Source organism: Leptodactylus fuscus, chromosome 10 (genome assembly GCF_031893055.1).
Source record: "Leptodactylus fuscus isolate aLepFus1 chromosome 10, aLepFus1.hap2, whole genome shotgun sequence".
Lineage (NCBI taxonomy): Eukaryota > Metazoa > Chordata > Amphibia > Anura > Leptodactylidae > Leptodactylus > Leptodactylus fuscus.
This window is the reverse complement of record NC_134274.1, coordinates 72969826-72983681: the sequence shown is the minus strand read 5'-3', so window position 1 is coordinate 72983681 and position 13856 is coordinate 72969826. Positions and strand designations below refer to the sequence as shown.

The 13856-nt window shown below is 50.5% G+C and overlaps 1 protein-coding gene across 1 annotated transcript in view; it reads left to right on the top strand.

Moving 5' to 3' along the window:
* Positions 1 to 13042: 13042 nt before the first annotated feature.
* Positions 13043 to 13856, top strand: part of LOC142219209 (adenosine deaminase domain-containing protein 1-like) — a 44634-nt gene continuing 43820 nt past the window's right edge. Inside the window, exon 1 of the mRNA XM_075288162.1 lies at positions 13043 to 13118. Coding sequence (XP_075144263.1) covers positions 13043 to 13118 — 76 coding nt within the window. The remainder of the gene's footprint in view (positions 13119 to 13856) is intronic.

The following is a 13856-nucleotide window of genomic DNA, read 5'->3' as shown; positions in this document are numbered from 1 at the left end:
TGCAGGGGCCACTGTGGAGGATAATATTGTGTGCAGGTGCCACTATTGGGGATAATACTGTGTGCAGGGGCCACTATGGGCTATAATACTGTGTGCAGGGGCCACTATGGGGGATAATACTGTGTGCAGGGCTTACTAAGGGACATAATACTGTGTGCAGGGGCCACTATTGGGGATAATACTGTGTGCAGGGGCCACTATGGGACATAATACTGTGTGCAGGGACCACTATGGGACATAATACTGTTTGCAGGGGCCACTAAGGGACATAATACTGTGTGCAGTGGCCACTAAGGGACATAATACTGTGTGCAGGGGCCACTAAGGGACATAATACTGTGTGCAGGGGCCACTAAGGGACATAATACTGTGTGCAGGGGCCACTATGGGGGATAATACTGTGTGCAGGGGCCACTATGGGGGATAATAGAACGCGCAGTAATGCTTAGGAGGGGGTCGGTCGAGGTCTTCGGTGTCGGTCGGGGGGGCCCCATGTCAAAAGTTCGCCATGGGGCGCCGCCATTCCTAGTTACGCCACTGGGTCAGTGGTAACCACAACCGTGCAGTTTGTGTGCAGGAGACCTAAGGCTGAGGCCCCACATTGTGGAAACACAGCGTTTTTGTTAAAGATTTTGCTGCATTTTTTTGTGCCAAAGCCAAGAAAGGACTACTAAAGGAATGGGAGATACCTAGGAAGATTCTTATACTTCTTCCTTCTGCTCAATCCACTCCTGGCTTTGGCTCAGAAAAACGCAGCAAAATCTGCAATAAAAAAAAAGCTGTGTTTTCATAATGTGGGCCTCAGCCTTAGGCCTACTGCACACAAATGGCACGGATGTGGTTACCACTGACTTCTAATGGAAAATCACAGGTGTATCAAGGTAAATAGTGTAAACATATGTGGCTGGCAGCACAGTATGGCAGCACCCCTATGCTGAGGTTTGTGCTATATGACTATCGTATAGGGGTCATTAGCCTTACAATTATTGCTCGGTAGTCCGAGGACCTCATCTTTGATTTTTTTTTTTTTTAATTTAAATCCAGATGCTCTGGATCTGTTGAGAGTTGTAGAATTACCCCCTCTCCCCCCAAGTTAATTTCCCGCTGTATTGTAATGCTGGTGCCTGGTCTCGGGTTCCAGCATAACAATGACTAAGTCGCAGGAGCCCCCTGTAGGCCACACATCACATCATCGTGATGTGTGGTGCACAAGTCCCAGGGTGCAACAGAAAGAGGAGAGGCAGCAAGCAGGAGCGGGGTGAGGTAAGTGATGCAGCCAGGTTCTCTCCAGTTTTACGATTGGATTTTAACAACCAAAAAAACCATTCTCGCTTTTCCCAGCACCCCATTGTCTCTCGCCTGGAAAACCTGCACCTAATTGGTCTCAGCGGTCACATGAGGTGCAGGACTCCCAGTAAGAAGGAGCCAGCATGAGACTGAATGGACACTGGTGGCAGACAACAGATCGCTGGGGACAGGTGAGTGTGCTTTTTGTTTGTTTTTTACTTTACACCTACTGCTTGCCACATGGGTTGCTCCAGTTCCTGGACAACCTCTTTAAAGGATTTATCCACCTTTCTAATATTGATGGCCTGTCTTTAGGATAGGCCATCAATGTTACATCTGTGGGGGTACAGCAGCCAGAACCTCTGCAGATCAGCTTTTCTAGGACAGTGTAGGTACAGGTAATGGTAATAATTTTAGAAGCCACGCTGTTCACTTGCCATACTGGGTGTAGCGGTGGGTTTAAGTAGTGCAGCGGTGAACATCATATGGTGGGTGAGCAGCATGGCATAGTTATTACCTGTAGCCGTGATGTCTAGGTAAAGCTGATCTGCAGGGGTCCTGGCGGTGGTCCCCTAGAAACAATTCCACTGGTGGGCCCTAGGCATCCCAGTCCGACACTGCTGCTAGGAGTAACTGTAAAACAACAAATAGCTTAGGAGGTGCAGGGACACCGGGCTGCAAATCTTGGGTAAAAAGAAGCAGAAAAGAGGAACCTGAGCTCAATAAAGAAAGCCCCTTACTGCCACTGACTATCATCACATCTGTACTAACAAGGGCAGCTAGTCAGAAGTCTGTACAAGTACATAGTAATCACTCCTTACAGTGGAGACGCTGCACATGTGTAGTAAGGGAAGGTTCTACCTCCCTCCACCACTCACTGTGCCAAGAGATTAAAGACCCTCCCTTCACCATTCTCTATAACAGGACCCCCCTCTTCAACTCACTGTGTGAAGAGATAACAGGCCCTCCCTCCAGGATTCACTGTGTGAAGAGATAACAGGCCCTCCCTCCAGGATTCACTGTACAAAGAGGTAACAGGCCCTCCCTCCAGGATTCACTGTACAAAGAGGTAACAGGCCCTCCCTCCAGGATTCACTGTACAAAGAGGTAACAGGCCCTCCCTCCAGGATTCACTGTACAAAGAGGTAACAGGCCCTCCCTCCAGGATTCACTGTACAAAGAGGTAACAGGCCCTCCCTCCAGGATTCACTGTACAAAGAGGTAACAGGCCCTCCCTCCAGGATTCACTGTACAAAGAGGTAACAGGCCCTCCCTCCAGGATTCACTGTACAAAGAGGTAACAGGCCCTCCCTCCAGGATTCACTGTACAAAGAGGTAACAGGCCCTCCCTCCAGGATTCACTGTACAAAGAGGTAACAGGCCCTCCCTCCAGGATTCACTGTACAAAGAGATAACAGGCCCTCCCTCCAGGATTCACTGTACAAAGAGATAACAGGCCCTCCCTCCAGGATTCACTGTACAAAGAGATAACAGGCCCTCCCTCCAGGATTCACTGTACAAAGAGATAACAGTGCTTTCATCTCCCACTCACTGTGTGAAGAGATAACAGGCCCTCCCTCCAGGATTCACTGTACAAAGAGATAACAGGGCCTCCCTCCAGGATTCACTGTGTGAAGAGATAACAGGCCCTCCCTCCAGGATTCACTGTACAAAGAGATAACAGGCCCTCCCTCCAGGATTCACTGTGTGAAGAGATAACAGGCCCTCCCTCCAGGATTCACTGTGTGAAGAGATAACAGGCCCTCCCTCCAGGATTCACTGTACAAAGAGATAACAGGCCCTCCCTCCAGGATTCACTGTACAAAGAGGTAACAGGCCCTCCCTCCAGGATTCACTGTGTGAAGAGATAACAGGCCCTCCCTCCAGGATTCACTGTGTGAAGAGATAACAGGCCCTCCCTCCAGGATTCACTGTACAAAGAGATAACAGGGCCTCCCTCCAGGATTCACTGTGTGAAGAGATAACAGGCCCTCCCTCCAGGATTCACTGTACAAAGAGATAACAGGGCCTCCCTCCAGGATTCACTGTGTGAACAGTTAATAGGCCCTCCCTCCAGGATTCACTGTACAAAGAGATAACAGGCCCTCCCTCCTCCACTCACTGTGTGAAGAGATCACAGGCCCTCCCTCCTCCACTCACTGTGCTGCTGTTTTAAAGAGGACATTTCACATCCTCGGGTACACACGGATTTACATACCACTAGACAGCCGACATTACATTATGTGACCCGGTATCTCTTCACTGTAAGAAGGGCATTCCTGACAGTCTAGCCGAGCTGTGAGGAACCCCCTCCTGACAGTACTGTCCGTAGCCCTGTACTGTCTGAGGGGGCGTTCCTTACCACCCAACCATGACGCTGAGCTATGAGGAATGCCCTTCCCCCCAGTACTAGCCTATGGACTAGAACTGTCGGGAGGGGGGGTTCCTCAAAGCCTGGCAAGACTGTCAGGAACGCCCTTCTGACAGTGAAGAGGTACTGGTAACTGCACCAATATCTCTTGCCCCGGGGCACATAACAGGAAAGCCGTCAGTGCGCTGAATTCATGGCACTGTAGGTTCTCTAGCGGTGTATAATAACGCAGGTGCTCGAGGATATGTAGGGTCCTCTTTAGCACCTTTACGCATTGTCACGTACATGTACATGGGAGAATGTGGTTAGTTACCACATCCCCACGTGCACGTTTGTGATGGTGAAGCAGAGCCCGTGTGATCACCATGGGAGCCCAGCTGTATCTGACAGCCAGGCTTCCGCTGCAACAGCAGGGACAGTGATAAATACTGATTCCTGCTGTTTAACCTCAGTGTTATACATGTGCCCAAACAAAATAATCTCTGTAGCTCGGGGTACATTTTTTTATTATTATTATTATTGTTTATTTATATCGCACCATTAATTCCATGGTGCTGTACATTATTATATTAATTCCATGGTGCTTTACATTATATATTAATTCCATGGTGCTTTACATTATTATATTAATTCCATGGTGCTTTACATTTGGGGTTTACATACAATATACAAAATATACAGGTAGATATAATATTAACAATGACCTACTGGCACAGTGGGGTAGAGGGCCCTGCCCGCGAGGGCTTACAATCTATGGGGGAAGGGGGATAGAGACAGAAGGTGAGGGGGGAGACTGTACAGATGGTGGTGCGGTGATAGTGTTATTGGAGGTTGTAGGCCTTCCTGAATAGGTGAGTCTTCAGGGCCTTCTTGAATCCTGTGATTGTGGGGGTCAGTCTTATGTGTCGTGGTAAGGAGTTCCAGAGTATGGGGGATGCACAGGAGAAATCTTGGAGACGGTTGTGTGATGAGCGGATGAGAGCAGAGTAGGTAGGTCATTGGAGGATCTGAGGTTACGTGTGGGCAGGTAGTGGGAGATTAGGTCAGAGATATATGGAGGGGCCAGGTTGTGGATGGCTTTGTATGTTAGCGTTAATAGCTTGAACTCAATTCGCTGGGCTATAGGTAGCCAGTGGAGGGACTGGCAGAGGGGAGCAGCCGATGAAGAACGGGGGGTGAGGTGAATTAAGCGGGAAGCGCAGTTTAAGGTGGGCTGGAGGGGGGCGAGGGTGTTTGCTGGGAGTCCATGGAGAAGGGTGTTGCAGTAGTCTAGGCGGGAGATTATGAGGGCATGGACAAGCATCTTGGTAGTTTCAGGGGTGAGGAAGGAGCAGATTCGATGGGTGTTCTTGAGCTGGAAGCGGCAGGAGGTGTTGAGGGTTTGAACGTGTGACATGAAGGATAGGTCGGAGTCCAGGGTAACCCCAAGACCCCAAGTGTCGTTTGGGCACACAGCAGGGTGCAGATGTGAAGGAGTGCTATGTACTTTTGGACCGCAGATTTAGTTGGTTTTTGGACGCCATGTCATATTTGCAGAGGCCCTAAAATTTCCCCTACAAAATGGGGTGACTTCTTGGGGAATACTGATTTACTGGCATCTCCAGGGCACTGCAAGAACAACTTGGCATACAGAAAGTCCCTCTAAATCTATACTCTGAAAGCTAAAAAGCATAGTGCTCCTTCCCTTGTAAACCCTGCTGTGTGTAGTAGTTTACACCCACATATACTGTATAACTTTCTTGTACCCCTGGGATGGCCCACTGAGTAGTTTTTGGACTTTGTGTCTCAGATGACTCAAAGTGGGTACAATGCATTGGGCACTGAAATGGCTTATTTCTATATAAAAACAAGCCAATTTTTAAGTTTTTGGGAAGCAAAATGATAATACCCTTGAAAAATTCCTTGTGGGGTATAGTTTCTAAAGTGGGGTCACTTTTGAGGGGTTTCCATTGTATTGGTACCTTAGGGGCTCTACAAAGGTGACATGGCACCTGAAATCTATTCCAGTAAAATCTGCCTGCTAAAAGTCAGATAGTGCTCTTTCCATTCTGAGCCCCACCATGTACCCATACTGCAGAATATGGCCACATATGGGCTGTTTTGGTGTTCAGGAGAAATTATGTATCGAACAGGGGGAGGGGCTTTTTCATTGTTAATCCTGTGTAAAAATTAAAAATATGGCGCTAAATGGACGGGTTATTGGAATAAAAGTAATTTTTCATTTTTACGTCCCTATGCTATTAGAATCTATGAAATAACTGCAGGGTCAAATCACTCACCATACCCCTTGAGAAATTCCATAAGGGGTGTAGCTTCCAAAATGGGGTCACTTTTGAGGGGAGTTTCCTTTGTTTTGGTGCTCTAGAGATTCTGCAAATGAGAAACGGCACCTGAAAACTATTCCAGCAAAATCTGCTTTTCACACCTCCAACCTCCAGTGTCGCTCCTTCCCTTCCATGCGCTGCCGTGTGCCCAAACAAGTGATTATGAAGATAATCTTGTTTCCCTTAGTCCTAACAGCGGCACAATGTGGGGTATTTCTGCCCCTGTGTGCTGGTAGGACAGGCGGATTTTTAATTAGCCAATCAAAAAGCGTGGCTGGCCCTATAAGAGGGCACAAGAACCTCCCCTCTGCGTGTCAATACAAAAGTACCTCCATATTTATACACAGTTTTATACATAAGATATGATTCCCAGGGTGGGAAATCTTGTGCCGCTGTTAGGACTAAGGGAAACAAGATTATCTTCATAATCACTTGTTCCCTGTCGTCCGTACCAGCGGCACAATGTGGGGATATAGCAAGTAGGCCCCAAGATGGGTGGGATTATTCCATGACTGAGCTTAAAATGGTCTGGGCAAAGGCAGAGGAATCTGCCACCCGGTCCTTCAGGCGGTAATGCCGAATGAAGGTGGACTCAGATGCCCAGGAAGCAGCTGCACATATTTGATCTAAAGACAACGCACTCCTCTCAGCTCGAGAGGTGAACACTGCCCTGGTTGAGTGGGCATGAAGAAAAGATGGGGCCGGCAGCCCTTGGGCGGTATAGGCGACCTTTATAGTCTCGGAAACCCAGCGGGATATCGTAGCTTTGGCGGCTTTGGCGCCCTTGTTTTTCCCCGTATAGCTAATTAGCAGGTTTTCGGCCTGCCTAAAAGGGCGAGTGTGCTGCAGGTAAATTTGCAGGCATCTGACTACATCCAGCTTGTGCCATCTTTCCTCTTCAGGTGAAGAGGGGGAAGGACAAAATACTGAAAGGGAAATTGTTTGGTTCCTATTAACAGCGGATGGTATCTTGGGACGAAACCCTGGGAGGAACCTAAGCTGCACATGGTCCGAAAAGAAAATAGTATATGGCTCTTCAGCAGATAAGGCCTGTAGCTCACTAACTCTTTTGGCAGTTGTAACTGCCAATAGCAGTGCCATTTTGCCGGTCAGTAACTTAAGGGAGACATCCTCCAGGGGTTCGAATGGTTGGTCACAAAGAGCGTTCAGGACCGGAATAAGGTCCCATTGGTGGACAGGGGTGTTCACCACCGGTCTCAGCCTAGTTGCTCCTTTAATAAAGGTGCTCACTAAAGGATCCTGAGACAAACGCCTCCCCAGATAGGCGGACAGGGCCGCTACGTGTACCTTGAGTGTGGCCGCAGCAAGACCTCTGTCTAGTCCGTCTTGAAGGAAGTCCAGGATCGCCTCCGTCGGGGGATCAGTGGAGTCCACTTGATGCTGCAGACACCAGGCATTAAAGATGTTACCAATTCGACGGTAATTCCTGTTAGTCGAATCCGCTCTGGCGCTGGATAGGGTCTTCAAGACGGCTTGTGACAGTCCTCTATTCCTCAATAGGGACTGGTCAACCTCCAGGCTGTCAGGTTGAGTCTCCTCAGATCCTGGCATCTCAGCTCTCCTTGGGTTACCAGGTCTGGGAGAGGGGGAAGCCTCCAATATATGCCCTGACTCATTTGTATGAGCTGAGCAAACCAAGCCCTTTTTGGCCAGAACGGGATTATGGCTATTCCCGAGGCTTGGTCCTGTCTTATTTTGATCAATACCTTCGGTATGATTGGAATTGGAGGGAATATGTAAAACAGCCTGAACCTCCATGGGATGGACAGGGCATCCACTGCCAAGGGATTGTCCTCCTGGTATAGAGAGCAGAAGGTCCCTACCTTGGCATTGAGTCGGGTAGCCATTAGATCGACCTCCGGGAGACCCCATCTCTGGACGATCTGTTGGAATACGTCTGGATTGAGAGACCATTCTCCTGATACGGTAATACCCCGACTCAGATGATCCGCTACTATGTTCAGGGAGCCCTTTATGTGAACAGCGGATAACTGGACCAGATTCTTCTCTGCCCAGGTGAATATGAGATTCGTCTCTCTCAGTAAGGTTGGTGACCTGGTGCCCCCTTGTTTGTTTATGTAGACTACCACCGTCATATTGTCTGACCTGATCTTGACAGACTTGCCTTTCAATTCCGGGGCAAAGTGTACTAGGGCCAGGTACACTGCTCTGAGTTCCTTGAGATTGGATGACCCCAGCTCCGGACATCTCCATCGTCCTTGTACAGTCTTGTCCTGGCAATGGGCTCCCCATCCCCACTGGGATGCATCTGTTGTCAACAGGGTCCACAATGTCGGGACCGTGGACCTTCCGTCTTTCAGGTGTATCCACCATCTGAGGGAAAGACGGGTAGCGGGAGAAAGGCAGATCTTCTTGTGCAGTCCCCGTGGAGACCTGTTCCAGGTTCTCAACACTTCCATCTGCAGGGGACGCAAATGCCATAAAGCCCAAGGGACTGCTCTGGCCGAGGATGACATTAGGCCGAGGACTCTCATGGCGGTGCGAATAGTTACCCGCCGGGTGTGTAATAGAAAACGTGCACTGGCCTGGATCCTTTCCTTCCTTGGGCTGGAGAGGAAGATCTGCATCGCTTCTGAATCCACTATGAACCCGAGGAATTTCCTCCGTGTGGATGGAACGATTTCGGACTTCTCCCAGTTGATCCATCCTAACTCTTGTAGGAAGCTGATGGCAAGGTTGAGCTGCTGGAGGAGAGCAGCAGGAGACTGAGCTTTCAGTAGCCAGTCTAGACGACTGGTAAGGAACGATGAAGAGACCCTGCAATCTGAGGGTCGCGGCGACCGGAGCGATCACCTTGGTAAATACCAGGGGGGCGGATGTGATGCCGAATGGCAGAGCTGTGAATTGAAAGTGCTCCCTGTGGCCGGCCATAGAAACGGCAATCCTGAGGAATTTCCTGTGGGAGTGAGCAATAGAGACATGAAGGTAGGCGTCCTTCAGGTCGAGGGTGACCATCACATCTCCTGGCTGGAGAAAAGCAGTCACGGAATCCACGGTTTCCATACGAAATGACCTCTTCCTGATAAAGCGATTGAGGTACCTCAGGTCTATTATCATTCTCCAGCCCCCGGTGACTTTGGGGACCAGAAAGACGGGGGAGTAAACTCCCCGACCGAGGTCTGAGGCTGGGACCTTCTCTAGGGCGCCTTTCACAACATACTCGGCGACCGAGGCCTCTAGACTGGCCTGTTGAGAAGGTGGAAGGGTTCTGGTGGCAACGAACCGATCTGGAGGTGGAAGCTGAAAATTGATAAGATACCCGTGCTGTATAATTCTTAACACCCATGGATCTTGAATATGGGTGACCCATGCTCTGAAGAAAGCGGAAAGACGTCCTCCCACAGGAAGGGGGGCCACAGGGAGCTGCCCCGCGTCAAAACTCCGGCTTCCTCTTGGTGTCTTCCCTGGAAGCACCTCGTCCAGTTCCCCTAGGGCGATATCTGGAACGCCTTTGCTGAGCCGGGCGTCTATAGTTGGAGGCCGAACCTCTGCCTCTAGAGGGGGCACGTCTGCCCCTGGAAGCTTGAGGTAAGGACTTCCCCTTACCTTCTGCTAATCCCTCCATGATGGTATCCAAGCCTTGGCCAAACACTCTTCCTGGCTCAAAGGGGAGAGCACAGAGAGCGGCCTTGGAAGCGAAGTCTGCACGCCAAGGCTTTAGCCACAGGGGTCTACGGGCCGCAGTAGACAACGCCATCGATTTGGCTGAAATTTTTAATTGATGGCGGGAAGACTCCGCCAAAAAATCTGCAGCCCTATGAACATTCTTCATGGAAGCCAAGATGTCATCCCTGTCCACGCCGGAATCAATATCCCGCTCCAAGGTAGCTAGGCGGCTACGTAGAAAGTCGCCCACAGTGGTAGAGGCTATGGCTACTGAAGCTTGGGCAGAGGAAGCAGAGTAAACCTTCTTCAATGTGGCGTCAGCCCTACGATCCAGAAGATCCTGAAGATTTTATCCATCTTCAAGGGGCACCAGGGTTCTACGAGACAACTTCGCCACGGCTAGATCCACCTTCGGGGGAGGCCCCCAGGAATCCCATTGAGCCGAATCCATAGGGAACAAGGTCTTAAAGATCCTGGAAAGGGAGTGTCCCTTCTCTGGCTGTTTCCACTGCTGCCCCATAAGGTCGGTCAGCGTGGCGTCCGCATGGAAGGCAATATGTCCCCCAGAGGCAGACGTGGAGGCTTCCCCGTCAACATCTCGGCCCACTGTAGACCGGATGGACTTCAGCAGCCTGCCTGTTTGTTCATAGTGGAACACAGGTCTGCTGGAAACTACTGAGTCGTCCTCGGAGGAATCATCCTCTGCCACCCGTAGATGTTCCAGGGGAGGGAGGGACGAGGAACGATGCTCAGTGCATGGTCTCTTGGTGAGCTGAGACAAGGTAGACTGTATGCCTTTAAGGGAATCATCCTGCAAAAAAAATAAAAGGAGAGTACAAGCAAGGGAATTACATTTACCCGAGCGATGCCCAAACTCACCATCTCCTTGACCCAGGCCATCATATCTCTGGGAGAGGGCTCCTCTGGTGGAGGGCCTCTGCAACCGCGACAACGGGCCCATTCGTAGCCTAAAAATAATAGGCGGGTTATAGGACCAGTGGTACCCCAGAGAGGATGACCCTTTAAGCCGCTACCTACCATCAGGGAGCGGTGTGTCACAGTCAAAACAGGAAAGATGCTTCCTTTTAGCAGTAGCTTTCCTCCTAAAATCCCCCGGAGGGGTAGGATGACATATCCTACAGAGAGAACAGACCATGCAAACCTTTGTACCAAGGCATGTCAAGAATAAAAAGGGTAGATCTTACCAGGTCAGAAGACCGGATAGCAAGGTGATATCCAACAAGTTGGTAGAAACAGCAGTAGAAGCAACAGGAGCTTTAGGGTTACACAATACCCAGCCTTCAGCGCCACTAGGAAGCCGAAGGTAACTGCTAGCCGGCCGGCCTGACCTTTAACCCGGCCGGCCGGAAATGGGCAGAGCTACAGCTCCAAAAGTCTAACCCAAACAGGGTTAGAAAGGCAAGATTCCCCCCCCTCAGCAAGCCCCAACAAGGGCACCTACCTCAGCCTCCTAAGGCCAATTCCTGGCCCAAAACGCGGCCAGAGCCCTGCCGGAGCCTGGAGACCGCCGGCGCCAGTACTAGCAATGGCGCCGCCGTACTTCCAGCTTCCCAACCGGAAGTGCGCACCCGGCCAGCGGTCGCCGCGAAACATCGCCGGGAACTCTTAGTTCCGGGTTCCGCTCCATAGCTAATACAGCCACCGCATCAGCGAAGTGGCCGGAGGACGGGGATGCGGTGTAAGATGAAACAAACAGGTTCACCGGCAGCAGCAGAAGGCAGCCTAGGAGAAGAGAAGGTAGGAAGGAGGACGGAGGAAGGAGGGGGGGAGGGGGGGGTAAGCCACTTACAGGCTAATAACATTAATTCCCTCAACAGGGCCAGAAGATAGACCTTCAATCAAGAAGGGCCCTGGAGTAAGAAGCTAAGAAATGTGCTCAAAGGGTAAGTAACCCTATTGAGCCCAATAAGAGGACACAAGTCCTCCACCTGTCCTCTGTCCACACAGGACAGAAAAAAACACGCAGAGGGGAGGTTCTTGTGCCCTCTTATAGGGCCAGCCACGCTTTTTGATTGGCTAATTAAAAATCCGCCTGTCCTACCAGCACACAGGGGCAGAAATACCCCACATTGTGCCGCTGGTACGGACGACAGGGAACATCAGTTTAAATCCAAATGTGGGGGATTTCTTTGCTCGGGAGAAATTGCCTAACAAACTGCGAAATCCATTTTCTCCTATAACCATTTGTGAATGTGTTAATTTTAGGCCTATATGAATGTATTGGTGAAAAAAAAAATTAAATGTCCAAATTTCACCTCCATATTGTTTTAATTCCTGTGAAATACTTATAGGGTTAACAAACATCCCAAATGCCGTATTGAATTATTTGAGGGGTTCAGTTTTGGTTTGTAACATATAGGCCTTTATAATCTCCATCACAACTGAAGGGGTCCCTAAAAAAATTAATTTGGAAATTTTTCTTGTAAATCTGGAAAATCGCTGTTACACTTGTAAGCCTTGTAATGTCCAAAATAAATTAAAGGATGATTAAAAGATGATCCCATACAAAGCAGAGATATGGTTGGTTAAATTTATTACTGTATTTGGTTAATATGTCTTATCTGTTTGAAAGGCAGAGCATTTCACATTTTGAAAATTGCAATTTATTTTCCAAATTTCCATCAAATTTCCTATTTTATTTATAAATAAATACAAAAATATTGATTAATGTTTAGCACTAAGATGAAGTACAATGTGTCGTGAAAAAAAAATTCTCTAGATCACTTCTGTAAGTTAAAGTGTCTTTTAGTTATCCTATTAATATTATAAATGAGTTTATGGGTTTGTGGGTTTGTGTGTTTGGATGTTTGTTCCTCAATCACAGCCAAACGACTGAACTGATTTGGGTGAAATTTCACACACACCTACATAATTCCCACGAAAGACAAATAGGCTACTTTAAATGTGGGTCACTCACCCCAAATCGCCACCGTCACCCTCCAAAGACCCCTCCGGCCTCGGCTATAGATGCTGGCATTCTGCCAGCGCTGGTCTGTCCACGCTCCTCCTATTGGTGCATGGCAGGCTGTGGGCGGGCTATAGAGCCAGGGCTGCGGCACCATAGGTTCAGGGCTGCATGTGGGCGTGCCGATTCACCAGGGACACAGTGAGGAAGATGGCGGCCGCCCACAGGGTCCCGGAGCCGCAGCTATGCCAGGATGCCTAGACACATCGCGGAGGAGGCTGCTGCACCCCACACTCCACATACAGGTGAGTGCAGCGGGGGGAGGGGGTGTCCCCAGGTCCCCAGCTTCAGTTCCCCCCTACATCGGCCCCCGTGTTAGTAGCTCTCACCTCGGCCTCTCTCCTCCTCTCCTGTGTCTCCTCGCTGTATACAGCCGGCTGCCTGTGTCCTATATGAAGCACGGCAAGCTCTTCCTTACTGGTTGCTATGACGCCAGGCCTGCTCTGCTACATAAACAACACAGAAGTGTCTGCAGCGAGAGCAGTGGAGGACATAGGCCAAGGTGAGTGCTACTATACAGGGGGGCCGATGTAGGGGGGGGGGAGGGGGGCACAGATCCCCCTGGGGATCTCTGGGGGCAGAGATGGGAGGGACATGAGACTGGGGGGCAGAGATGGGGGAGAAGACACTGGGGGCAGAGATGGGGGGACATGAGACTGGGGGCAGAGATGGGGGAGAAGACACTGGGGGCAGAGATGGAGGGGGGACATGAGACTGGGGGCAGAGATGGAGGGACATGAGACTGGGGGCAGAGATGGGGGAGAAGACACTGGGGGCAGAGATGGAGGGGGGACATGAGACTGGGGGGCAGAGATGGGGGGGAGAAGACACTGGGGGCAGAGATGGGGGGACATGAGACTGGGGGCAGAGATGGGGGAGAAGACACTGGGGGCAGAGATGGAGGGGGGACATGAGACTGGGGGGCAGAGATGGGGGGGAGAAGACACTGGGGGCAGAGATGGGGGAGACATGAGACTGGGGGCAGAGATGGGGGAGAAGACACTGGGGGCAGAGATGGAGGGGGGACATGAGACTGGGGGGCAGAGATGGGGGGGAGAAGACACTGGGGGCAGAGATGGGGGAGACATGAGACTGGGGGCAGAGATGGGGGAGAAGACACTGGGGGCAGAGATGGAGGGGGGACATGAGACTGGGGGGCAGAGATGGGGGGAAGAAACTGGGGGCAGAGATGGGGGAACATGAGACTGGAGGGCAGAGATGGGGGGGAAACTGGGGGGCA